This window comes from Oncorhynchus keta, chromosome 6, assembly GCF_023373465.1.
Source record: "Oncorhynchus keta strain PuntledgeMale-10-30-2019 chromosome 6, Oket_V2, whole genome shotgun sequence".
Classification (NCBI taxonomy): domain Eukaryota; kingdom Metazoa; phylum Chordata; class Actinopteri; order Salmoniformes; family Salmonidae; genus Oncorhynchus; species Oncorhynchus keta.
Genome location: NC_068426.1, coordinates 9,861,583 through 9,888,651, shown reverse-complemented (window position 1 = coordinate 9,888,651; position 27,069 = coordinate 9,861,583). Strand labels below are relative to the sequence as shown.

The following is a 27,069-nucleotide window of genomic DNA, read 5'->3' as shown; positions in this document are numbered from 1 at the left end:
AGGACAGTAACAGAAGAGTAACAGAAGAGTAACAGGACAGTAACAGAAGAGTAACAGGACAGTAACAGAAGAGTAACAGAAGAGTAACAGAAGAGTAACAGGACAGTAACAGAAGAGTAACAGGACAGTAACAGAAGAGTAACAGAAGAGTAACAGGACAGTAACAAAACAGTAACATGACAGTAACACAACGGTAACAGGACGATAACAGGACAGTAACAGGGAGGTAACAGAACTATGACAGTAACATGACAGTACCATGAAGGTAACAGGACAGTAACAGGACAGTAACAGAACTATGACAGTAACATGACAGTACCATGAAGGTAACAGGACAGTAACAGAAGAGTAAAAGGTCAGTAACAGAACTATGACAGTAACATGACAGTACCATGAAGGTAACAGGACAGTAACAGAAGAGTAAAAGGTCAGTAACAGAACTATGACAGTAACAGGAAGGTAACGGGGCAGTAACATAACTATGACAGTAACAGAAGAGTAACAGGACAGAAACAGAAGAGTAACAGGACAGAAACAGAAGAGTAACAGAAGAGTAACAGGACAGTAACAGAAGAGTAACAGAAGAGTAACAGAAGAGTAACAGGACATTAACAGAAGAGTAACAGGACAGTAACAGAAGAGTAACAGGACAGTAACAGAAGAGTAACAGAAGAGTAACAGGACAGTAACAGAAGAGTAACAGAAGAGTAACAGGACATTAACAGAAGAGTAACAGGACAGTAACAGGACAGTAACAGAAGAGTAACAGAAGAGTAACAGGACAGTAACAGAAGAGTAACAGGACAGTAACAGAAGAGTAACAGAAGAGTGACAGAAGAGTAACAGGACAGTAACAGAAGAGTAACAGGACAGTAACAGAAGAGAAACAGGACAGTAACAGAAGAGTAACAGAAGAGTAACAGGACAGTAACAAAACAGTAACATGACAGTAACACAACGGTAACAGGACGATAACAGGACAGTAACAGGGAGGTAACAGAACTATGACAGTAACATGACAGTACCATGAAGGTAACAGGACAGTAACAGGACAGTAACAGAACTATGACAGTAACATGACAGTACCATGAAGGTAACAGGACAGTAACAGAAGAGTAAAAGGTCAGTAACAGAACTATGACAGTAACAGGAAGGTAACGGGGCAGTAACATAACTATGACAGTAACAGAAGAGTAACAGAAGAGTAACAGGACAGAAACAGAAGAGTAACAGGACAGAAACAGAAGAGTAACAGGACAGTAACAGAAGAGTAACAGGACAGTAACAGGACAGTAACAGAAGAGTAACAGAAGAGTAACAGGACAGTAACAGAAGAGTAACAGGACATTAACAGAAGAGTAACAGGACAGTAACAGGACAGTAACAGAAGAGTAACAGGACAGAAACAGAAGAGTAACAGGACAGAAACAGAAGAGTAACAGGACAGTAACAGGACAGTAACAGAAGAGTAACAGGACAGTAACAGAGGAGTAACAGGACAGTAACAGAAGAGTAACAGGACAGTAACAGAAGAGTAACAGGACAGTAACAGAAGAGTAACAGGACAGTAACAGAAGAGTAACAGGACAGAAACAGAAGAGTAACAGGACAGTAACAGAAGAGTAACAGAACAGTAACAGAAGAGTAACAGAAGAGTAACAGGACAGTAACAGAAGAGTAACAGGACAGAAACAGAAGAGTAACAGGACAGTAACAGAAGAGTACAGGACAGTAACAGGACAGTAACAGGACAGTAACAGGACAGTAACAGAAGAGTAACAGAAGAGTAACAGGACAGTAACAGAAGAGTAACAGGACAGTAACAGAAGAGTACAGGACAGTAACAGAAGAGTAACAGGACAGTAACAGAAGAGTAACAGGACAGTAACAGGACAGTAACAGAAGAGTAACAGGACAGTAACAGAAGAGTAACAGGACAGTAACAGAAGAGTAACAGAAGAGTAACAGGTCAGTAACAGAAGAGTAACAGGACAGTAACAGAAGAGTAACAGGACAGTAACAGAAGAGTACAGGACAGTAACAGAAGAGTACAGCACAATAACAGAAGAGTAACAGGACAGTAACAGAAGAGTAACAGGACAGTAACAGAAGAGTACAGGACAGTAACAAAAGAGTAACAGGACAGTAACAGAAGAGTAACAGGACAGTAACAGGACAGTAACAGGACAGTAACAGAAGAGTAACAGGACAGTAACAGGACAGTAACAGAAGAGTAACAGGACAGTAACAGAAGAGTAACAGGACAGAAACAGAAGAGTAACAGGACAGTAACAGAATAGAGAGGAAACATTACTACATTAAGAGTTTAGCATACAGTATACTTCTTCATGTACCCAAAGCTATAAATAGCAGCTTTTCGGGAGATTTGATCACAGATTCCAAGAACACAGGATGAGATGTTACTATCCTTTGTGCAAGCACTTCAAGAGTTAATGAACAGTGAGCGTGGTGCAATTTTGGGAGCGCATCGTCAGTAGTGTACCTTTGGTTCCTAGGGTGTTTCGGCCTTTCACACTATACACCCTCCCCAAAGGCGGCCAGCGACAGGGTGATCAATCCTACGCTTGCGTCCCATTTCCCAATTAGTCATAGGAGTTGCCTTGTTGTTGATAGCCAACATCCCATGGGACTATGCATGGCAGGGGCGTCCTCCTCCCTGAGTCAAGCATTGTTGACCGCATACCTCCTGGCCCTCTCACTTCCCAGCAGGGGTCTTTCCTCTTCATCCAGAGCCACTGACTGCTGCCTTCTGCCGCCTCTGATACAGCTTTGATTGCCGAACGCTGGCTCTGGCCCTTAATTCCCAGGTCTCTAAGCAGTCTGGTTGTAGATGTTGCCACAAAACCTCTGCAGCCCACCTCCACTGGTCGGACTTCTGTGTTCCAGCCATGATGCCGTGCCAGCTAGATCAGCATAGCGCAGATGTTTTTCTCATAAGCCTCATCTACTGAGTTTTCCCAGGGTACTGTGAGCTCAATGATGAAGACCTTATTGAGTGAACGGGACCAGAGCACCATGTCAGGTCTTAGGGTGGTGGTTGCGATCTCCGGAGGAAACACAAGTTGCCGGCCAATGTCAGCTAGCATTTTCCAGTCGCGGGCCAAGCGCAGCTGGTCTCGCTCTAATGGTGTAGAGCCGCTCTTCGGTGGTTTAGCCCCTTCGCGGACAAAGTTTGTCCGTAAGGAGTGTGATGCTGCTGTGGGTGGTAGGGAGTTGGTGGCAGCTCGCTTGTCCTCCAGGGCGGACGCAAGGTTTTTAAGGACTTGGTTGTGACGCCAAGTGTAGCGTCCTGGGTGAGGCTTGTTTTACACCCTGTGAGAATGTGCCTGAGGTTGGCTGGCATGGAACAGAGGGCACAGTCCGGATCTTCACCATACCATTGGTGAAGATTAACTGGTGTTGGAAGGACGTCATATGTTGCTCTGATGGAAAAGCTCAACCGCCTCGCTTCCATGGCCCACAGATCCTTCCAGCTGATCTTCCTCTTCTCCACACTGTCCCATCGAGTCCACTGTCCCTGTTTGGCAAGAGAGACTGCCTTGGCCCACCTTGCAGCCTCCTCCTGATGGCGTACTTCCTGCACTACCATCTTCCGCCGCTCTGGTGCAGTGGCCTTACTCCAAGCAGCACGGCTAGTTAGCCCAAGGCCTCCTCTCCCTTGCTGAACATGACCCACAATGTCAGCATGTCTGAGGGCTGCTGTTGCCTCCTGGACTGCTTTTCCTGGCCTCCATTTGCGCCCAGTTGCCAAGGTCGGCGCGTTGTTGCTCACCACTGGGTCTTGAGATTCATTCAGTGTCATCTGGAGCCTGGTTTTTGCACACTTGAATTCCTCTGTTAGACTGGTGAGGGCAGCTTGAGGACACCATCTCCATAGAGGCCTATGGTGGTAAGGCATCGTGGAACTCCGAGCCACTTCTTTAAGTAGCCTGTGACTCCTCTTTCCATCTTCTCCACTGTTGAGATTGGAACCTCATACAGTGCTAAGGGCCACAACACCCGGGTAGGAGACCAAACTGCAGACACCAGGCCTTTAACTTTCCAGGTAGCTGGAACTAACTTACTTCAATATGCCAATAATCAAACCCACAAGTCAATCAAATTAGTCAACAAACAGTCTCTATTATCCCAAGCTGGGGAGAGCAGGGGTAACAGTTTTGCTGATTTCTGAAGAGGCAGGTGCTCTGCTGTGTGTGGATTCACCCGAGTGTCATGACAACAACTGACTAATAGGAAGTGAAATGGTCAGTAGTATTTTTAATTGGCAAGTACACATCCTGAGGGAGATCAGCATGCCCCCCGGGGGATAAGATCTGTAATAGACTGTTTCCCAAACGGCCCATAGGACTCTCTCAACAGTAGTGAACTAAATATGGAGTAGAGTGCCATTTCATATGCAGCCATAGACTGTAGTGTTTCCTTACCTGCTGATTAGACATGTCTTCCCAACTGCCACATCCCCTACCACAATCACCTTGGCGATGTTAAAGCTACAGACACATAAAGAGAACAGTCCAGTCAAACACAGATAATATACAAGTGTGTGTGTGTGTGTGTGTGTGTGTGTGTGTGTGTGTGTGTGTGTGTGTGTGTGTGTGTGTGTGTGTGTGTGTGTGTGTTCATCTCACCCCACTGCGCCCGTCTTTTGCCCCTGACAGGCAGCCTTGACCTGTGAGTGGAAGACATCTTTAGTGTGTAGCGCTGCAGCTGGGGTAAAACACTACAGAGAGAGAGAGCGAGAGACAGAAGTGAGAGAGACAGGGAGGAAGAGAGACAGAGAGAGAGACAGAGGTGAGAGAGACAGAGAAAAAGACAGAGAGAGAGAGAGAGGTTTAAACAAGGTGTCAACAAGGTGTCAACTCAAAGCAAGAAAGTATATCAGCTTTGCATCCCCCATAAATCAGAGGCTAGAAGGACAACTGCCTTGTGGGGACATAGAACGGAATCTCTTCAATTCTGGCACATTAGCACGAGCCAGTGACCGAGTCCTGAACAAAACTAAGAACATTAAGAGTGTGAAACAGACTAATAAACAGCAAATGACCACCCAGCACTGTCTAATCATCTGCTTCATTACAGGGTTCCAGAATTGTGAAAGGGTTCGTCACTGTGTTACAAAGACACATTATTAGATTAGAATCTGAGGTGGTGTGTACGTGTGACACAAAAGACCCCAACTGGCAGCCTGGTGGTTTTATTTCTTCCCCCATGTTTTCTGATCCAAAAATAATCATAATAATATTATTATTTTATGTTTTTATTATCGTTGGACATAAAAATGTTTTACCCGGAAATCAGCTCCAATTGATTTTAATTGGTGAGATCTGTTCCCAAGTATTCCCATGCATAATAGACATGTGATCATACACAAATTCAAGTTTTGAAATGATTATGTTTTAGTCAAATATTATATCTGTTTGGGCTTCTTGCGGACAATTTGCAGTCTACAAATGATTTGTAATCGTGTTGAGGCACCCGACCATCCCCACAAGAAATAATTGTCCAAAATCAAAAAATGGTGTGTGTCACCTCTGGAAGCTGAGCGATGATGCGGTCTCTCCTCACAGGTGGCAACATGTTCTTCAAGTGGAAGTTACGGGGTGGTAGGGATATACATAGACACACACACAATCAAACAATCACACACACAAGAGACCCAGTCGCACACGCTCCAACAATCATAGGCAGACAATCACACTCAGACAGGACAAATACACAGAAACACTATCTCTCTCTCTCTCTCTCTCTCTCTCTCTCTCTCTCTCTCTCTCTCTCTCTCTCTCTGTTCTCTCTGTTCTCTCTCTGTTCTCTCTCTGTTCTGTTCTCTCTCTCTCTCTCTCTCTCTCTCTCTCTCTCTCTCTCTCTCTCTCTCTCTCTCTCTCTCTCTCTCTCTCTCTCTCTCTCGCTCTCTCTCTCTCTCTCTGTTCTCTCTCTCTCTCTCTCTGTTCTCTCTCTCTCTCTGTTCTCTCTCTCTCTCTCTCTCTGTTCTCTCTCTGTTCTCTCTCTCTCTTCTCTCTCTCTCTCTCTCTGTTCTCTGTTCTCTCTCTCTCTCTGTTCTCTGTTCTCTCTCTCTCTCTCTGTTCTCTCTCTCTCTGTTCTCTGTTCTCTCTCTCTCTCTCTCTCTCTCTCTCTCACATACAGATGTAGAGTAGAGTGAATAGGGGCTTCTCCATGGAAAGGCTTAAATGTCAAACAGCTGAAAGAGAAGGAATAACTGAACATTATGTAACCTGATGTGTAGCCTAATCTATAGTCTGACACCAACAGAGAAAGTGTCCCCTGAATCTCCTAGGTGACACCGCAATGCAAATGTCCACTGGCAGCTGTCTGCACATCAAAGTAAACTCACAAACTGCCTACATGGTGCATATCGGCCCTCTGGTTTGCTTTATCGGGTGGAAAAGTATACAGTGTCACTGTGGCAACTCAGCCTTGTCCATTCACCTGGCAACTATAGCAACCAAATACAAGCCCTGCTATGGGGAAGGAAGTAGAGACTCTTACATGGCATTATTTGTCTCCATGACTTTGTCACTTGCAGCCAGATCAAAGGACTGAACATGTCGCCATTCTAGGCTTTTAACACATTACCATATAAAGTTTACACATCTAAGATCATGAAGGAGCGATTAAAAGGAAAGTTTATGCCGTAAAACATGGTATCATAATCTCCTATATCATCATTACAGGCTATCTGTAGCACAGCTAAAAAATAAAGCAACATGTAGAATTGGTGAAAATAAACTAAACTGAAATTATAGTGTTGTCATGAAGATGGACTATCGCTACATCAAGGCTTCATTGGCATGATAGAAAATCATGTAATTATAAAGAATAATACTTTACCTTGCAAGCGCACTGAAAGTGCGAAAAGTAAACTCCAATTCGTCAATAGGTTGCGGTAGAACACTATATATTCTACTAAACTCAGATTACGTATTTTTCGCTAATAGAAAGTATCCTAGGGCTGCCTACATCCACCCGAAGACGGCTATTGAGCAGCAGACCAGAGCTGCGAACTCAGCAGTGGAAACAGATGACTCAAATTAAGGACCTTCGTTTTAGCTTAACCCTCTCCAGTAGGCTCCCAATGAGTGGGTTAGCTCTAGTCCAGGGCCTAGTGCCCGTTCTTACATGACTAAGAAACACGTACTAGGTCCTGGACCAGAGCTAGGCGCGGGTGAGCTGTCCTGAAGTGCGCGCTAGCCTTGTGTGAAACATTTTAAGTATGAACATTTTGAACTTCATATACAAGAGTCAAATCCCCTTAATAGCCTATATCAACGACAAATAAAGGTACAATATTCCCATTAAATTATTTTTATTTTTATGATTGATGCTTTCATTTGACCCACATACAAGTAAAATAAATGTACATACTATTTGGGACAGCTGATATGATGAAGGTTTAACCCATGCTTATCTCTGCTTCACTCTAGAGTAGTTTGAATAAAATGTTTATATTCATTATTCTCACGCTTGACATGACTTTTGGTAAAGTGTGCAGTGATTGGTTGGGAAGGGAACACACACGTCGGATGACGTCCTACCAGCGTTGTGCCTTACGTAAAACTTCAGCCGACTGCATTTGTGGTGTACGTCACCGGTGCACTATAAATACCAGACTGGCGACGTTTATTCTCTCTCTCTCGCGCGTTCTTCTCTCCGATGAGTCCAGTGGTTGACTTGCTGAAGCAGAGCGTCCTCTGCATTATGGAAGATGATATGTTAGAAATGCTTCTTTAGTATCTACTTATTGGTATATTGCTGTCCTTTAAGTCTTGCCCTTGTTATTAGTTAAGTAGTTAACAGTAGCTACTTTGGAGCATGGGGACTTGCTGAACCATGCACGTGGGCAACTCTGAACGTTTTGAAACCATGCCGTGGTAAGTCTGCCAGGCGAAGATATTAACTAGTTAGCTTGCTGATAATGCATTCGAGTTAACAAGTGGTTTATTTAGTTCATGGATGTGATGATACCGATATAGGAAGTGCCGTCCGATGCGAAACTGACGAAGATTCCTAAACTGTTAGCTTGCTAAGCTAGCCATCTGATCCACGATCACGGAAAACCAACCAGTTACCACCACAGCAGATGCAGTGCCCTCATTTTGCTATTACTATTTAAAATGCTAGTCCAAATGCATTAATACATTTTACATTTTGTTCTAGCTGTCTGTACCTGGCTTATGTGGACTGAACTGAAGCCGTACTCGCCAATGACTGCGCACATGGCAGGTAAATTCAACTGGGATCTTCCCCGCTAGCTAGGCCTGACTAATGTCTGGTTGGCTATTCCATGGGACACTTAAGATTAGTCTATTGTTTTATTTCAACTGGTATCTAGTCTGATCAAATAATTCAATAGTCACTGTCTATGGCCACAGTGCTTTGGGTGATGTAAGCTTGAATAAGCGTTTGCTGAAAAAAATATTTCTTTATTTCGGGTACGTCTGAGCAGCGAGGTTGTCTACTGAATAACGTTTAGGTTGTTGCTTTTATAGATTATTGTAACCCCTAGGATTTTTTTTTTTTTTTGTTAAACAGACGCTGCCCGGATTGACTTGATTGCAAGGATACTTAACCTCGAAAGGTAAGACTGCCACACCCTCCATTGTTTGAGGCACTGACTATAAGCAACTGTCTGGTTGTGATGAATCCTAAACTGAAAATAGCTGGAATTACCGTCAGATTGTACAGTGGTGATATTCGGTTTTCTGAACTGGACAGACAGTGACTCTCAATTTCTACTGTTATGAAGTCCAGTTGATTGTGTGTCTATTCTAATAGTGGTTTTGAACAGGTGTGGAACTGAATCAAGGATGTGGCTGGAGTGGAGACATCACCTTTAAAGGTACATGACCCCCCCCCCTAGTCTACACCTCACCTGGCCCATTCTTGGGGTAACTGTCTGGTTGTGATGAATCCTAAACTGAAAATAGCTGGAATTACCGTCAGATTGTACAGTGGTGATATTCGGTTTTCTGAACACGACAGGCCGTGATTTTCAATTCTCTAGTTACGTTTCTCTAAGAACTGCTAATGTGTAGTTGCATTTATTCATTTTCATAACCCCTATGCCATTTAACAGGTGTGAAGCCGCCCCAATGAGTTGATGGCATGGAGACACCATCTGCCAAGGTCAGACTAAAGCCCACACCTCAACTGTCCCATTCTCTGGGTAGCTGTCTAATCTTGTTGTGATGAATCCCAAACTGAAAATAGCTGGAATTACCGTCAGATTGTACAGTGGTGATATTCGGTTTTCTGAACACGACAAGCAGTTTTTTAAATTTTCATACTCAATTTCCAATTCCTTATGAACTGTAGTTGATCGTGTTCATATTCTTTTTACTTATGGTGGGTTTAAATAGGTGTGCAACAGAACCAAGGATGTGGATGGTGTGGAGTCATCTGAAAAGGTACATTACATTAACACACCCGGCGGGCTGGTTGTGATGAATCCTAAGCAGACAATGGCTGTAGTTACTGTCAATAGTACAGTGGTGATGTTTAGAAACTTAGACCATGTTGCTGTGACTTTGTGGAAGTTGGCCAGTGACAGGTGCCTTGATTGGACAGTTTGTGGATGTGATGATACCAACATAGGAAGTGCCGTCCGATGCGAAACTGACGAAGATTCCTAAACGGTTAGCTTGCTAGCTAGCCATCTGATCCACAAACAATGAAAACCACCTAATAGATGCATTGCCCTCTTAAGTTAGGTGACACTGTTGAAACGCTGGTCCTGTCAATACTTTGCTGAAATTGTATGTTTTGTTCTAGATTTGGGAGACTACTCCCTCGTGGCCTGTGGCTGAACCATACACATGAAGACATACACATGGCAAGTAAAAGTAATTTAAATTTAAAAAAGAAAAAAAGTTAGGCCTGACTCGCAATGTATTCAATGGCAAATTGAGTACGAGTTTAATTTAGAACTTCATATCTTGTTTTCTGTTCCAATCTTTGATCAGAGGCACCATAGCCACAGCTCTGTCAGTGATGAAAGCTTGAATAGGAAGAGTTTGATGCGACAACTGATGAGTTTATTCAACTACTGAGTAACAAAGCTGTTTTAGATCATCATGCCCAGTGGTGGTTACTGCTTATAGATTCTAATAACCCCTATGATTGTTTTTTAAACAGGAGACTCTGCCCAAAGTACTTAATGGTGGAGACATCACCTCAAAAGGTAAAACTACCACTCCCTCTGCAGCCTCAGACTTTCGCTCTGGCTAACTGTCTGGTTGTGATGAATCCTAAACTGAAAATAGCTGGAATTACCGTCAGATTGTACAGTGTTGATATTCGGTTTTCTGAACACGACAGGCCGTGATTTTCAATTCTCTAGTTGCGTTTCTCTCTAAGAACTGCTAATGTGTAGTTGCATTTACTCATTTTCATAACCCCTATGCCATTTCACAGATGTGAAGCCGCCCCAATGAGTTGATGGCATGGAGACGCCATCTGCGAAGGTCAGACTAAGACCCACACCTCAACTGTCCCATTCTCTGGGTGTCTGTCTGGTTGTGATGAATCCTAAACTGAAAATAGCTGGAATTACCGTCAGATTGTACAGTGGTGATATTTGGTTTTCTGAACAGGACAGGCAATGACTCTCAATTTCTACTGTTATGAACTCCAGTTGATTGTGTGCCTATTCTAATAGTGGTTTTGAACAGGTGTGGAACTGAATCAAGGATGTGGCTGGAGTGGAGACATCACCTTTAAAGGTACATGACCCCCTGTAGTCTACACCTCACCTGGCCCATTCTTGGAGTAGCTGTCTGGTTGTGATGAATCCTAAACTGAAAATAGCTGGAATTACCGTCAGATTGTACAGTGGTGATATTCGGTTTTCTGAACTGGACAGGCAGTGACTTTATATTCCTACTGTAGTTTTGTTCTTTCTAGTGGACTGATTAGGCCTTTTTATTCATTTTCAAATCTTGGCTCTTGTGATTGTTTTGAACAGGTGTGGAACTGAACCAATGCTGTGAAAGGTAGGAAGAACACCCTCTGGCTACACCCCACCTGTCAATTGTCTGTCTGGTTGTGATGAATACTAAACTGAAAATAGCTGGAATTACCGTCAGATTGTACAGTGTTGATATTCGGTTTTCTGAACATGACTGGCTATGAGTTGTCATTTGCTTATATAAAATTGTACTTTTTCACTCAAGCTTTTTTACTTTTCAGGTAGGCTGCCTTTGCGTAAACATCCATGCCGTCTCAGAACTGGACATGTCGACTGGGGTAAGGCTGTTCACCGTGGCAACAAGCTGCCTTGTGGTCAGCTGGAAGGAATAATTGCTTATTTATGCTATGATGAATACTAAACTGAAACAGCTGGAATTACCGTCAGATGTATAGTGGTGACATTCGGTTTTCTGAGACATTAGTACACGCTTCACCATTTCTTAACTTCCCATTTATTCAGCTAATGGCAGTCGTTTTATTTCAGGTGTTCCTCGTCTGATGCCCCCTGCTGATTTTCGGCCCCAACTTACCCTTCAGGTGCACAATCACCCGATCACATTTTAGAGGAGCCTTTCCTATCTATTGCCTTGAGTTTTGTTCAGTGGTGATATTTAGTTCTGAACTTTAAGTGGTGTTTATGGACTGTCACTTTGAGTGGCATATTTTAAAAATGTGTAAAATGTTATACTGTGACACTTCACCTATTTAAGATGTAAAGAAGTATAACTGTGTTCACACCCCAGTACTCTATTCCACATTTTGTTACAGCTTGAATTAAATTGAGGTTGTATACCAGCCTACACACAGTACCCCGTGTCAGTTGAATAATTCATATATTACATGTGAGCTCAAATCAAATGTATTTGTTACATACACATGGTTAGCAGATGTTAATGCGAGTGTAGCGAAATGCTTGTGCTTCTAGTTCCGACAATGCCGTAATAACCAAGTAATCTAGCTAACAATTCCAAAACTACCTTGGACACAAGTGTAAGGGGATAAAGAATATGTAAATACAGATATATGAATGAGTGGTACAGAGCGGCATAGGCAAGATACAGTAGATGGTATCGAGTACAGTATATACATGCCCTACATTGTTCATAGCATATGTAAACATATTAGGTAGCATTGTTTAAAGTGGCTGGAGCTAAGTCAGTGTGTTGGCAGCAGCCACTCAATGTTAGTGGTGGCTGTTTAACAGTCTGATGGCCTTGAGATTGAAAAACAGCTTCTGTCTCTCGGTCCCAGCTTTGATGCACCTTTACTGACCTCGCCTTCTGGATGATATAGGGGGGTGAACAGGCAGTGGCTCGGGTGGTTGCTGTCCTTGATCTTTGTGGCCTTCCTGTAACATTGGGTGGTGTAGGTGTCCTGGAGGGCAGGTAGTTTGCCCCCGGTGATGCGTTGTGCAGACCTCACTACCCTCTGGAGAGCCTTGCGTTTGTGGGCGGAGCAGTTGCCGTACCAGGCGGTGATACAGCCCGCCAGGATGCTCTCAATTGTTCGTCTGTAGAAGTTTGAGTGCTTTTGGTGACAAGCTGGATTTCTTCAGCCTGCTGCGCCTTCTTCACGATGCTGTCGGTGGCCCAATTCAGTTTGTGTACGCCGAGGAACTTAACTTACTACCCTTTCCACTACTGTTCCATCAACGTGGATAGGGGGGTGTTCACTCTGTTTCCTGAAGTCCACAATCATCTTAGTTTTGACATTTGAGTGTGAGGCTATTTTCCTGACACCACAGTCCGAGGGCCCTCGCCTCCTCCCTGTAGGCAGTCTCGTCGTTGGTAATCAAGCCTACCACTGTTGTCATCCGCAAACTTGATTGAGTTGGAGGCGTGCATGGCCATGCAGTCATGGGTGAACAGGGAGTACAGGAGAGGGCTCAGAACGCACCCTTGTGGGGCCCAGTGTTGAAGATCAGCGGGTGGAGATGTTGCCTACCCTCACCACCTAGGGGCAGCCCGTCAGGAAGTCCAGTACTATGGTGTTAAATGCCGAGCTGAAGTCGATGAACAGCATTCTCACATAGGTATTCCTCTTGTCCAGATGGGTTAGGGCAGTGGGGTTGAGATTGCATCGTCTGTGGACCTATTTGGGCGGTAAGCAAATTGGAGTGGGTCTAGGGTGGGGGTGATATGGTCCTGGACTAGTCTCTCAAAGCACTTCATGATGATGGAAGTGAGTGCTACGGGGCGGTAGTCGTTTAGCTCAGTTACCTCAGCTTTCTTGGGAACAGGAACAATGGTGGCCCTCATGAAGCATGTGGGAACTTGCGAGGGTTAACACGTCTAAATGTTTTCCTCACGTCGGCTGCAATGAAGGAGAGTCCGCATGTTTTGGTTGCAGGCCGTGTCAGTGGCACTGTATTGTCCTCGACGCGGGCAAAGAAGTGATTTTATTTAATGTTTTTGCACGACTACCTCATCTCTAACCCCACTCACTTTTCTGTAGGTAAGGTCTCTGTCAAGTTCAAACAGACATGGAGGCTAAGGCCACCTGTTGGTGGCTGGGTTAAGACAGCTGTTACATATCCTTTTAAGGATAGTTAATTTAGCTTTGGATGGTGACTCAAACCCGTTCCATACAAAGGTACTGGTGTCCTAACACAGTTGCTGCTGCAGGAGGGAACCACTTGGATTTCAGAAGCAAATTTTGATTTAACGAATGTGATAGAACAGACTGGATCTGCGTTCTCGTCAAACCTGTTGGCTACGAGCTTGAAATATACTTACTCGTGTCACTAATTTACTTGTCTGTTGGTCAATGAAGAGTGGATGGGGACTTAGTCCCTGGAAAGTTAGCATGTAAAGTTAAAATTTCTATGTCAGGCCAGCTGCGGCACTTGGGAGGAGCAAGGAATAAGGTCGAGTCAACATCAATTGAGACGGAATCTTGGAGGGGGGCCAGAGGCCCACAAGGGACTTGAATCACATTTTATTTGTCAAATGCAGAGTGTTGCTATTACCATGAAATGTTTGCATACAAGCCCTTAACCAGCAATGCAGGTAATATGTAGGGGTGAGGTGATAATGCATAAATAAACAGGGCAGAGAAGTAGCGTTAAAGGGATCGACGCAAATTGTCCAGGCAGCTTTTTTAAAAACCTTTTAACTAGGCAAGTCAATGACGGCCTAGGAACAGTGGGTTAACTGCCTGTTCAGGGGCAGAACGACAAATTTGTACCTTGTCAGCTCGGGGATTTGAACTTGCAACCTTTCGGTTACTAGTCCAACTCTAACCACTAGGCTAACCACTGTTGAGCATTCTTGAGGGATGAATTCGTTAGACCCTCGACTTGGTGTGCTGGTGCAGTAGCAGAACAGTATGAATAGTGTGGCTGGAGTGCCTATTTTTAGGGCCTTCCTCTGACACGTCTCCTATAGAGGTCCGATTTGCCAAATGGAGGCAGAGGGAGGGCTTTACGCATCTGACCCCCCCCATTGCACGTGTGACATACTGTTCGCAATTGGGTGCCTGCTTTAAGGCCCCCGAGTTCCCCTTCTGGGTGACTATTTTGTGTACTTATGGCCTTATACATCTCGTTGAGTGTGGTCTTAGTGCCTCCATCAGTTTGTGGTATGTAGGCAGGTACAAAGAATATTGATAACCCTTGGTAGGTAGTGTGGTGTCAATGGATTAGCCTGAAAAGTGATAAATAGATACAAACAGTAATATTTAAATGCATATGTAAAACCAATATTTATAGACGCACTTCACATGTACAGTGCCTTCAGAATGTATTCAAACACATTGGCATTCCACATTTGGTTGTTATAGCCTGAAGTCAAAATGGATTACATAGCTCTCACATTTCATTTTCAATGTATAAAATGTTTTCACTGTCATTACAGGGTATGTATTGTGCACACAAAGTGAAAACATGTAGATTGTTGTACATTTAAATACAGAAATATGATTTACATAAGCACTTACACCCCAGGTTAATACTTTGTAGAAGCACATTTGGCAGCGAGTAAGCCTGTCCAGGTCAATCGGGTTCTTGGTCACCTTCCTGACCAAGGCCCTTCTCACCTGGTGGCCAGCTCTAGGAAGAGTCTTGGTGGTTCCAAACTTGTGTTCTTGGTGACCTTCAATGCTGCAGAATTATTTTGGTACCCTTCCCCCAGATCTGTGCCTCAACACAATCTTGTCTCGGAGTTCTAAACGGGGTTCACGTTGTCATTTATGGAGTAATGTGTGTAGTTTGCTGAGGGAAAAAAATATATTTAATCATTTTTTTTTAATAAGGCTGTAACGTAACAAAACGTGGAAAAAGTCAAAGGGTCTGAATTACTTTCCATAGACACTATTACATCCCTTCTGTTAAATCTATGTTCTGCCAGTGTCTAAATTGAGTTAATTCTAAGGTTAGACTCAATATTGATGTCAGACTGCTGAAGAAAACAAGGACGGCCAAGGACAGTGTCGCCGTTGTTATCGCGTGAGATTAGGAGGTCTGAGAAGAAATTGTTAGCCGAAATACTGCTGAGATATGTATCCAACGACGAGGATTAGAAGTATGATGTCTGTTTAATACGTCGTTGGTGTATTGTGTCTTCAGGGTCACTGACTGTCGGGCAAGACTATTATGGGTTTATGGTATCTAATCACAGGTTCTGTGCACTTTGGATGATTTGTATGTATAGTCTATAAAATCCCAAGGGAGCTAGGCACGGAAGAATGAAACGACGAACAGATGAGGAAGAGTATATATGCCAGCTTTACCTCTGGATGGAGAATATTATTACGATCCTTGCAGCAGTGTCGTTTTGGTTGGTCTCCCTGTGCACAGTTGTTTGTAATTAAAGTCGAAGAAACGGTTCGCATTATCTTTTGCATCCAGCAGTTCTCCCCATTGGCCAGTTTTAAATTTCGGAACAATATCAGGTGAGCAATTACTTCTTTCCTTTCCGGCAACATGGGAGAGATGTCACAAAACAGGGTCTCAGAGTTGGCGAGAACGTTCCTAAGTATCAATGTGTGAAGTTTTTGAAATGGGTATGGTGACTATACACGCCCAACACAAGTGTAGCTTTATGAACTAGAATAATCATGGTCATTTTAAAGGGTTTACTGGGAAGCTTGGTGGTCATGCTTTGTGATACACCCAATATTTGTGTTATGGTTGATCATGAAGTTACACTATTCTAAAGCAATTCGTAAATAAATCCATCTGAAATGGACTGGTACATTTTAATCTGAAGACTACAATAGCTACATTTTTTAAAAGGGCAAGCATCAGGTAAGACAACTTTGCAGTTAACATTTACTTGACAAGGTTTTGGGAAAGGATTTATTTCAACCCACAATACGGTTATCACATAAACTGGCTACACATGGAGTGATGGACAAAGACTAGCACCACACCAACAGACACAGGCAATATGGCTCGAAATTACTTGGCATACATTGTGTTAGGTTTGGCTTTCTAAGCCTACAGTGGCTAACCAGGGGTGAGATAATGTCATTTTTTTCATTGATTAGATAGCTGCTAGGTGGGAGCTTGCTGTGTCTGATACTTGTGAGAATTGCAAGTACTTTCAGAATTGTTTGGTGAGCTACTCATTGGTGGGCTGGGAGCTACTGTACTGGTGGCAGTCGGTGTCGTTTAAGATGGACTATTTTGCTTTTATGAGCATGGCCTTATTTCTACTACAGCATATTGGATGACTGTCATTCATATTCCATTCACTAACCCCTACACACAGCCCACATCGTTGTCACCTAACATCATCGTCAACATAGCGAGCTACTAGAATGAATGTGTTAATAAACCTTGTACAGTAAGCAGTTTAGCAGTTACACCGGCTGGCCCAGGTGGCAATAAATTAATACAACCAAAAGCTTACCTTGACTTTGAAGAGTTCCAGTATTGGATAGCCCTAGCCAGCTCGCTAACATAGCATCCCTCTGTTTGAGCCGGGTGTTTGAGTAGGCAAAACTAGCTAGCTGCATTCGCGTGAAAGGGGGGAATACAAGGAAATATAGATGGCTCTCTCTCTCTCGATTATCCTTCATTTTTTAAAGAAAATTATTTATTAAAAACTGTTAAACTATTGTCTTTCACTCTCTTTGAGTCAACTACTTACAACATTTTCTGCAGTGCTAGCTAGCTGTAGTTTGTGCTTTCTAGATTCATTTTCTGATCCTTTGATTGGGTCGACTACATGTCAGCTCATACTGCAATAGCTCTGATAGGTTGGAGGACGTCCTCCGGAAGTTGTCATAATTACTGTGTAAGTCTATAGAAATGGGTGAGAACCATGAAACTCCTAGCATTTGTAGTGAAGTCAATGTACCCAAAGGAGGATGGAAACTAGCTATCCTCTGGCTACACCATGGTGCTACCCCAGAGAGTGCTGTTGAGGGTACTGTAGACCTCCATTGCAAAACAGTGTGCTTTAATCAATTATTTGGTGACGTGAACATATTGAGAATCTAAAAAGAACACCCCGGTGCCACCACATATAGATTCTGTACATTTACATTTAAGTCATTTAGCAGACGCTCTTATCCAGAGCGACTTACAAATTAAACTGTACCGGTAGCCCCGTTGTTATGTTACTGCTGCTCTTTGATTATTTGTTATTTTTATCTATTACTTTTTCAGGTATTTTCTTAAAACTGCATTGTTGTTTAAGGGCTTGTAAGTAAGGTTGTATTCCTGTTGTATTTGGCTCATGTGACAAATAAAATGTGATTTTTATTTGATTAGAAAATTATACATTTTTTATTGTTTCACTATTTTTTTTGACTCAGGCACCTCTGTCCATTGTAATATTGTTTATAATCAGAAATTCAACTGAGATCCTAGATCATCACTCCAACTGAGATGCTTCATACATAAGGACCCAGATCTCAAATCACACAACCATGGGACCTACCCTTATTGTGTAGCATTCCCCTGGGTGAAGCATAGAGGGCGCTACATTCCAGGAAGTGAGTGGCTTGTCTCGACTGAAGTTCATCACCTTCGGTTCGACCCAGTTGACTGAAAGTCGAGACTGCTAAGTCAATTTATGGTTGCACAAGTCAGACGGCACATTACAACTATTGTCTCCGTCATGTCTTGATGCTTTGTGTATGTAAACCAATAAATAAAGGCCCTTTTGATACCTTCTAGGTATTAGCCAACATTACATGATTATCAATCCAACTTCTTTTTCTAAAACAGATTTGAAATTGAACGAGGTGAAAACCTTTTAACACGCCGTTCTTCCCCTAAGATATGAATTATGTGATCGGTGGCCTTTTTTAAAATGCTAAAACATTTACTTGGACATTGACAGTGGAAGTAATACATGCATAAGAACAAATGTTCAATTGGCAATCAATAAACCCATTTTCAACCATGTATTTAAGAACATTCCTTACAGTCATTGAAATCAATAGTATTATTTTCTTTCTATGGTCCTTCTGTAGCTCAGTTGGTAGAGCATGGCGCTTGTAACGCCAGGTTCGATCCCCGGGACCACCCATACGTAGAATGTATGCACACATGAATGTAAGTCGCTTTGGATAAAAGCGTCTGCTAAATGGCATATATTATTTATTATTATATATTATATGCACATTTTGTCAGAGGTTTATGTCAATACAAAATGTTTTAAATCATGTTAGTAATAAGTCATCTTTGAATATAAAGAATAGACACGTCACACAATGTTTGATTCAGTAATACTGAATGTTAATTTAGGGGTTGAAACATTTACCATAACATTGTGACAATAACAAGGAAAGCCAAAGTACCGACAGAGCCTGAAGTTATTTATAAGAAATCATACAAAATGTTTTCTCGGGACTATTTTGTTAAAGATGTAAGATGTGTATAAGGAGGAGAATCCAGATGCACCACTTTGATTATTTGTAATATTATTATTGCCAATTGTTGACAAACATGCACCTGTTAAGAAACTAACCGTGAGAACATTGATTGAAACATATGTTTCAAAGAAAGGATGCTGTAACGTAGACGCAGTGAGTCAGGAAGCAAGTGCAATTAGTGAGTTTAAGGACAAAGAAAGAAAATCGTCTAAACATGGAAACATAAACAATATAGCCTGGTGGGTGATAACAACAGAGTGCTAGATAAAGGGGAAGTCATCAGGGAGGTGACGAATTCCAGGTGTGCCTAATGAGGCGCAATTGTGCATAATAAAGGTTGCCAGGTGTGCATAAGGATGGGTTGCCAGGACCAGTGGTTAGTAGACCAAAGAGGGGGAGTGGTTAGTAGACCAAAGAGGGGGAGTGGACGTGACAGATGCAAAAAACGATGGCAAACATGTCAGCCTGCTCAGGTGATTGGTTGACATATTGTCAAATCAAATCAAATCAAATGTATTAATAAAGCCCTTCTTAAATCAGCTGATATCTCAAGGTGCTGTACAGAAACCAGCCTAAAACCCCAAACAGCAAGCAATGCAGGTGTAGAAGCACGGTGGCTAGGAAAAACTCCCCAGAAAGGCCAGAACCTAGGAAGAAACCTAGAGAGGAACCAGGCTATGAGGGGTGGCCAGTCCTCTTCTGGCTGTGCCGGGTGGAGATTATATAACAGAACATGGCCAAGATGTTCAAATGTTCATAGATGACCAGCAGGGTCAAATAATTGAGAAATGTTGTGACTAAACTTAACAAAACAAATGTGTCAGAGGAAGGCCCCAACAATTGTCAAAGACTCCAGTCACCCAAGTCATAGACTGTTCTCTCTGCTACCGCATGGCAAGCAGTACCGAAGCGCCAAGTCTAGAACCAAAAAACTCCTCAATAGTTTCTAATCCCAAGCCATAAGACTGCTGAACAATTAATCAAATGGCCACTCGGACTGTTTACATTGACCCTTTTGTTTTTACACTGCTGCTACTTGCTGTTTATTATCTATGCATATTCACTTTACAATGACCTCAACTAACATGTACCCCAGCACATTGACCGATACCCCGATAGCTACACACAATCTACACAAAATACCCCCTAAAACTTAAAACTAAAAACCTGTTTTGTCTGTGTCATTATGGGGTATTGTGTAGAGATGGAATAAGGCTGTAACGTAACAACATTTGGAAAAAGTCAAATAGGTCTAAATGATGTCTGAGTGTTGGAGTGTGCTCCTAGCTGTCCGTAAAAAAAAAATGTAGTAATAATAATAATAATCGTGCAGTCTTGTTTGCTTAATATAAGGAATGTGACGTATAGCATTTACTTTGATTTGGACTTTTACTCAAGTATGACAATTGAGTACTTTCTCCACCACCCCTCTGGTGTCTCCGAACCCTGTTGTGTCAATAATGGTCAGAGAATAAGGAATCTGAAAGCCTGGCTGGTTGTAGAGCTCGTATGATGTTACGATTGAAGTCTGGCTCTCAGCCTGGGACCTGTTGGTCACCTCATGGATGAGCTTAAAGCGGTAGTGATCTTCCCACTTCACCCCGAGAATGTAGTTGATCAAACCAGAGTGGTTTTTATTTACCTGTGGACCCCAAAAGCAGGAATACCTTGTTATTTACCTTCTCCGCTTGCCTCCTAAACATGTACTGGCGAAAACTCTTATCAACACATTTATCTTCCTCAATGCAAGCTTATGGATTGAGAGGTTGCCTTTCTGCAACGTCTCTGATTGGTCCAGGAATTTATCACTTTTTGCGTCTGTCAAACGTTTTACTTTTGGTGAGTCAGACATCCTGACAGTGTTCAATTCAGTCTCAGGACTGAGCAAACTTCACTACCTCACCACAGTTAGCAGAGACTCTGACACTGTATGCAGTTTCAGGCTTTAGACCTTCCAGTGTGCACTCTCTGGTGGTGGTTTTGATGGTGTGCCACATCTTATTGTCAACAGCCTTTGTACACTCTCTGTTGTCAACCTCATAGCCTATGACCTCAACATTGTCTCCCACCATGGTAGGAATGTCCCAGTTCACTCTGATACTTTCAGATTATATTACTGTCTCTGTGGCTACATGGCCAGGTCCTGGAGTATTCTGTCCAGTCACTGGAGAGGCTCACACCAGGTCTACACTGCGCTCTGAAGCTGAACCGGTAGTCTTTATAGGGGTTCAAACGTCTGATGGTGACCTGGTTAGTGGTAGTATCAGCTTTGACCTCTGTCCACTCAGATTCAGCCTGCACAGCCTGGTACAAAACCTGGTACGACTTCACAGACTTGACCCCAAGGTTGGGAGGGTTGATTTGCACGTGGACACAGTCATGCTCCAGACTCTTGATGGTGTGGACACCTGGCTTTGATGGCAGTTCAAACTGGGGACTCAACAGTGTCCCTCTCTCATAGACATGGATGGAGGACGCAGTGATGAGTTTGTCTGGAATTGATGCAATGCAGAATACAATACTTTGTATGATTCGTTGAAGTCCAGGAACAGACATATGGTTTGTCTGGTTAGGGTGGTTACCTTACCGGAGTGAAACCACTTTTCTGCACCAGATTTGGGGGTTGTAATTGAGAACCAGCACTCTTTGATTCAAGTAGTTCTCCAAGTCTCCCAGCTGCTTCTATTCCTCCTTCAAAGATGACAATGCCAAACACACTGCATAGTCATTAGATTGATCAAGCACTATTTTATCAAAGTCACTCTTGGATGACACAACTTGAAACTCTTTCATTATGTCAAGGTAAGAGCTGACAACATTCATCTCTCTCTCTCTCTGTCATCTAGGTATGTGATCATAAGGTCATTCTGGAATGGAGAGTGTTCCGTGCTGTTAAGCATTTTTTTCAGCTCTTCCCCTCTCCCTCCTCCTCATATGGCTGTCACACCTGAAGATGTTGTAATCAGCAATGTCAATATCCTTATCCGGGATCGAGCCATTTGGCTTTAACTCCTCAGTCTGTCTGTAAATACAACTTAATTTCAGTCCCTGGCTCGGGGGAAAAAACAGAACAAAATGTTTCTCTCGTTTTTATTCTCTCTCCCTCCATTTCTCTCTCGTTGCCTTTCCCCCATAAATATTATGATCACTTTATTTATTGTATTTTGCGTCCTCTTTAACTGTGGTTACACCTTGCATTAACATGTGGTCGTTGTCATCAGATCAAAATGATCCGATTACTATCTGACATTGGTTTTATCTACACATGGTAATCAAGTGTGTCTTTCCCACTGCCTCTGGCAATGGGTGACTTGAATGTGCACATGTCATCATGATATCAGGAGAATACCAGGGAATGTTTGAGCGTAATGTCGGGCCCAGTGTCAGAAAGCTGGGTCTCCATTGAAGGTCATGGGTCTTCCAGCAGGACATTGACCCCAAATACACTTCAAAAAGTACCCAAGGAATGGCTCAAGACAAAACGCTGGACTGTTCTGAAGTGGCCAGCATTGAGTCCAGATCAAAATCCTGTTGAAAACTTGTGGAGAGATCTGAAAACAGCAGTTGGGTGAAGGCACCCTTAAAATCTGGGAAAACTGGAGCAGTTTGCACATGAGGAGTGGGCCAAACTGCCAGTTCAGAGGTACAGGAAGCTCATCGATGAATATAGGATGCACTTGATTGCAGTTAATTTGACCAAAGCTTGTGCTACCAATTATTATGTCTGGGTTGTCAATCATTTAGTCACTTCTGTTGATTTTCTGATTTAAATTGATATATTAAGTTCTGAATCAAAAACAAAGGTTCTGTAATATTAACAGTGAAATACATTTTTTTGTGAATTTCATCTTATTTTTAGGGAAAATTGTGAGTGATTTGAAAAAAGTGCAAGAGTGCCAATATTTGTATTTTTGCCATCTATTTTTAACTGTGCTATTTCACAAAGGTTCTGAACCTATATACATTTTACGGAGAGTATATTTTATATTAGTTATCATGTTGTTTTTAGTCCCACCCTTCAGCTTCACTCAACCCCTCCCATCTATCTCTTAACATCATCCGGTTTTGATTTCTATTTGCCATATATATTTTTCAACTGTGCGAATCTTTCTATTCTCAAGATCAATTGTTTTGCTAAAAGTATTATTATATTAGCGATTGATTGACTATGACTTTTCAAATCAACCAGCAGTGCTATTTGCAGAGTTAACTCCAGGTAAATGTTGCAATTCTTCAGCAATTCCTGAACCTGCGACCAAAAACAAGCTATACTGTATATGGACAGTACCAAAAACAAGCTATACTGTATATGGACAGTACCAAAAACAAGCTATACTGTATATGGACAGTACCAAAAACAAGCTATACTGTATATGGACAGTACCAAAAACAAGCTATACTGTATATGGACAGTACCAAAACAAATGATCTAATGATTCTGGTTCTCCGCAGCAAAAGCTGCAGAGATGGGATGGTTGTATCCCCCATATATATAACATGTTGGTTGCAAGGTATTTGTATAATCATTTAAATATGATTAGTTAGCTGGCAACAGCCCTCTTCAACCTCAGGATGGTGAGGAAAATCGGCTTTGCCCCTAAGACCCTCATTAACTTCTACAGATGCACCGTTGAGAGTATCCTGTCGGGCTGTATCACTGCCTGGTACGGCCATTGTACCGTCTGCAATTGCCGTACCACCCTCAGGGCTCTCCTGAGGGCTCAGCCCAGCGCATCACCGGGAGTACACTTCCTGCCCTCCAGAATATCTATAGCACCTGGTGTCACAGGAAGGCCAAGAAGATCATCAAGGACCTCAGCCACACGAACCATGGCCTGTTCACCCCGCTATTATCGGAGACAGTAGGTGCATCAAAGCTGGGACCGACAGACTGTTAAATAGTCACCACTACAAGGTCTCCGCTCAGTACCCTGCCCTGAACTTAATCACTGTTACAAGCTGGCCACCACCTGCTACTCTACCTTGCACCTTGCACCTTAGAGACTGCTGGTCACTACACACTTCATATGTATATACTGTATTCTAGTCAAGGCTCATCCTATATAACTACAGCTGTACACACATTTCCTATTCATATACTGTCCACACTGTCTATACACACACCATTATATACATATACACTGTGGACAAAACATTAGGAAAACATTAGGAACACCTTCCTAATATTGAGTTGCACCACCTTTTGCCCTCAGAAGAGCCTCAAATCCATTTCATAGACTGACTAGGTGAATCCAGGTGAAAGCTATGGTTCCTTATTGATGTTAGGGGAGGAGACGGGTTAAAGAAGGATTTATACGCCTTGAGACAATTGAGACATGGATTGTATATGTGTGCCATTCAGGGGAGGAAAGGAGGGGGGATGAATGAGGCAATTGGGCAAGACAAAATATTTAAGTGTCTTTGAAAGGGATATATATGGTAGTAGGTGCCAGGTGCACCGGTTTGTGTCAGAACTGCAACACTGCTGGGTTTTTCACACTCAACAGTTTCCCCAAAGCGTTGCAGTTCTTGACACAAACCGGTGCGCCTGGCACCTATTATCGTACAATATGCCTTTCAAAGGCACTTCAATCTTTTGTCTTGCCCAATTGGCTCATTCACCCCCCCGCCCCGCCCCTTTCCCCTGTAACTATTCCCCTGGTCATAGTGTTAATAAGAATGTCTCAGTCAAATAAGTGTTAAATAAAAAGTATCTGGGTTTTTCCCTCACAACAGTTTCCCGTTTGTATCGAGAATGGTCCCCCACCCAAAGGACATCCAGCCAACTTCAGACAACTGTGGGAAGCATTGGTGTCAACATGGACCAGCATGTGGGTTTTTCACTCTCAACAGTTTCCCGTGTGTATCGAGAATGGTCCCCCACCCAAAGGACATCCAGCCAACTTCAAACAACTGTGGGAAGCATTGGTGTCAACATGGACCAGCATGTGGGTTTTTCACTCTCAACATTTTCCCGTGTGTATCAAGAATGGTCCATCACCCAAAGGACATCCGGCCAGAAATGGGTAATTGGTGGTAATTGATGAAAGAGGACAAAGGAAGCTGACACAAATTGTGCCGAGCAACAGATGGGCTACAGTTAGTCAACTGACAGTCTAGTACAACATTGGTGTCCAAAGACCCATAAAAGAATGCACAACTCGTGGTATCTTGACACAAATGGGTGTGACAGCCGACGACCTGACAGAGTTTCACTTCTTTCAGCAAAAAACAAGACACTTTGGTTACATTGGCCTTGGAACTAAAACACTGGATACTGGAGAATTGGAAAAACATTGCCTGGTCTGAAGAATCCCGGTTCCTGCTGTTTTACAACGATATGGAGAAAACCACATGAGTACATGCATCCATCATGCCGCATGTCAACATTGCAGGCTGGTGGTGGTGATGTGATGGTGTGGGGTGTGTTTTCATGGCACACATTGGGCCCCTTGATAAAAGTGGAGCAATGTTTGAATGCCACAAGATATCTGAACATCATTGCCAATCAGGTGCACCCCGACATGGCAGCAGTGAAACCATATGCAAATGTATTTTTGCCCCATGCCCCAAGGCTAGGATTGTCCAGGAATGGTTCCACAATCATGACAGTGAATTTAGCTTACTGCATTGGCCTGCCCAGTCACCAGATATTGAGCATCTGTTGGAGGAGATGGAACGAGATATTCAGAGTAGAGATCCACAACCAGCCAACTTGACACAACTGTGGGAAGCATTGGAGTCAAAATGGGCCAGCATCCCTGTGGAACATGAAACCAAAAAGAGTTCTACCTAGAACCAAAAATGGTTCTACCTTCTAAGAGTGTACAGTTGCTTCAGATAGTATTGATTCCCCTTGACTTATTCCACATTTTGTTGTGTTACAGTTGAATTCAAAATATATTAAATAAAAAAAATTCTCACCCATCTACACACAATAACCTATAATGACAAAGTGAAAACATGTTTTTAAAAATAGGCAAATTGATTGAAAATGAAACACAGAAATATCTAATTTACATACGTAGTCACACCCCCTGCAGGTCAAGCTAGCTACAATGGTATCTTCAACCTAGCCTAGCTTTTAGCTAGCTAGCTAGCTGCACTGCAGTACAACTAGCTTGACTTGCTATAAGGTTAGAGAAACAAGTTGAGGAAAAAGTAACAAAAAAATATCTGATGAGAAGCAGGCTCTCCTCCATCTTGCATTACAAACACACTTGTCTGTTCAGCTGCGGGGCAAGATGTAAACAGCTTTGCACACCTGGATTGTACAATGTTCGTACATTATTATGTTTACAATTCTTAGCTCTGTCAAATTGGTTGTTGATCATTGCTAGATAGCCATTTTCATGTCTTGCCGTAGATTTTCAAGACCATTTAAGTCAAACCTGTAACTACTCCACTCAGGAACACACAATGTTGTCTTAGTAAGCAACTCCAGTGTATATTTTGCCTTGTGTTTTTTTTTCTCCTGCTGAAAGGTGAATTGATTTCCCTGTGTCTGGTGGAAAGCAGACTGAACCAGGTTTTCCTCTATAATTTTTGCCTGTGCTTAGCTCTATTCCATTTATTTTTATCCTAAAAAACTAACATGATGCAGCCACCACCATCTTTTTTTTCTGCTGCTTTCGCAACAGCTAATAAAATACCCTTCAAACATACCATGCTTGAAAATATGAAGAGTGGTACTCGGTGGTGTGTTGGATTTGCCCCAAACATAACGCTTTGTATTCAAGACAAAGTGTTTTGCTGTTTTACTTTAGTGCCTTATTGAAAACAGGATGCATGTTTTGGAATATTTTTTTATTCTGTACAGGCATCCTTCTTTTCCCTTTGTCACTGAGGTTAGTATTGTGGAGTAACTACAATGATGATCCATCCTCAGTTATCTCCTATCACAGCCATTAAACTCTGTTACTCTTTTAAAGTCACCATTGGCCTCATGGTGAAATCCCTGAGTGGTTTCCTTCCTCTCTGGCAACTGAGTTAGGAAGGACTCCTGTATCTAACTTAACCATGCTCAACGGGATATTCAATACCTACCAATAAGTACCCATTTATGCTAGGCATTGGAAAACCTCCCTGGTCTTTGACCTTACAGAACTGTATGTGTGTCATTCAAAAATCATGTTGAACACTATTATTGCTCAATTTATGTGGAATTATATGGAATTATGTATTTTTACAAATGAATTAAAAATGAAAATCTGAAATGTCTTCAGTCAATACGTTTTC

At 42.6% G+C, this 27,069-nt stretch overlaps 2 protein-coding genes and 11 non-coding genes across 15 annotated transcripts in view; 12 read left to right on the top strand and 1 right to left on the bottom strand.

The window, feature by feature from the left end:
- The window catches only part of rab34b (RAB34, member RAS oncogene family b), a 13,066-nt gene extending 5,733 nt beyond the window's left edge, over nt 1-7,333 (bottom strand). The window contains exons 1-4 of one of the 3 annotated variants that reach the window (XM_052520551.1): nt 6,868-7,333; nt 5,551-5,601; nt 4,650-4,741; nt 4,446-4,511 (exon numbers count right to left, since the gene is read on the bottom strand). In XM_052520551.1, coding sequence (XP_052376511.1) covers nt 4,446-4,511; nt 4,650-4,741; nt 5,551-5,598 — 206 coding nt within the window. In that variant the 5' untranslated portion in view covers nt 5,599-5,601; nt 6,868-7,333. Of the gene's footprint in view, nt 1-4,445; nt 4,512-4,649; nt 4,742-5,550; nt 6,236-6,867 lie in introns of all 3 variants that reach the window. The other 2 variants (XM_052520550.1, XM_052520549.1) reach the window with 2 other exon arrangements.
- A 326-nt stretch (nt 7,334-7,659) lies between these two features.
- The window catches only part of LOC118378704 (CMP-N-acetylneuraminate-beta-galactosamide-alpha-2,3-sialyltransferase 1-like), a 51,419-nt gene continuing 32,009 nt past the window's right edge, over nt 7,660-27,069 (top strand). The window contains exons 1-9 of the mRNA XM_052520546.1: nt 7,660-7,907; nt 8,194-8,259; nt 8,569-8,614; nt 8,825-8,875; nt 9,113-9,162; nt 10,707-10,757; nt 11,000-11,027; nt 11,224-11,280; nt 11,489-15,894. The gene's annotated coding sequence lies outside the window, so the exon portion shown is untranslated. The remainder of the gene's footprint in view (nt 7,908-8,193; nt 8,260-8,568; nt 8,615-8,824; nt 8,876-9,112; nt 9,163-10,706; nt 10,758-10,999; nt 11,028-11,223; nt 11,281-11,488; nt 15,895-27,069) is intronic.
- LOC118377794 (small nucleolar RNA SNORD49) lies at nt 7,988-8,054 on the top strand. Its single transcript, XR_004824321.1, has one exon. It is a non-coding gene; the product is annotated as a small nucleolar RNA SNORD49 (small nucleolar RNA).
- Nucleotides 8,670-8,744, top strand: LOC118377795 (small nucleolar RNA SNORD65). The gene has a single exon (XR_004824322.1). It is a non-coding gene; the product is annotated as a small nucleolar RNA SNORD65 (small nucleolar RNA).
- On the top strand, nt 8,937-9,011 carry LOC118377804 (small nucleolar RNA SNORD65). The gene has a single exon (XR_004824331.1). It is a non-coding gene; the product is annotated as a small nucleolar RNA SNORD65 (small nucleolar RNA).
- Nucleotides 9,220-9,294, top strand: LOC118377796 (small nucleolar RNA SNORD65). Its single transcript, XR_004824323.1, has one exon. It is a non-coding gene; the product is annotated as a small nucleolar RNA SNORD65 (small nucleolar RNA).
- Nucleotides 9,609-9,698, top strand: LOC118377801 (small nucleolar RNA SNORD49). Its single transcript, XR_004824328.1, has one exon. It is a non-coding gene; the product is annotated as a small nucleolar RNA SNORD49 (small nucleolar RNA).
- On the top strand, nt 10,020-10,087 carry LOC118377802 (small nucleolar RNA SNORD49). Its single transcript, XR_004824329.1, has one exon. It is a non-coding gene; the product is annotated as a small nucleolar RNA SNORD49 (small nucleolar RNA).
- On the top strand, nt 10,272-10,346 carry LOC118377798 (small nucleolar RNA SNORD65). The gene has a single exon (XR_004824325.1). It is a non-coding gene; the product is annotated as a small nucleolar RNA SNORD65 (small nucleolar RNA).
- On the top strand, nt 10,552-10,626 carry LOC118377800 (small nucleolar RNA SNORD65). The gene has a single exon (XR_004824327.2). It is a non-coding gene; the product is annotated as a small nucleolar RNA SNORD65 (small nucleolar RNA).
- On the top strand, nt 10,816-10,890 carry LOC118377803 (small nucleolar RNA SNORD65). Its single transcript, XR_004824330.1, has one exon. It is a non-coding gene; the product is annotated as a small nucleolar RNA SNORD65 (small nucleolar RNA).
- LOC118377797 (small nucleolar RNA SNORD65) lies at nt 11,078-11,152 on the top strand. The gene has a single exon (XR_004824324.1). It is a non-coding gene; the product is annotated as a small nucleolar RNA SNORD65 (small nucleolar RNA).
- Nucleotides 11,348-11,420, top strand: LOC118377799 (small nucleolar RNA SNORD65). Its single transcript, XR_004824326.1, has one exon. It is a non-coding gene; the product is annotated as a small nucleolar RNA SNORD65 (small nucleolar RNA).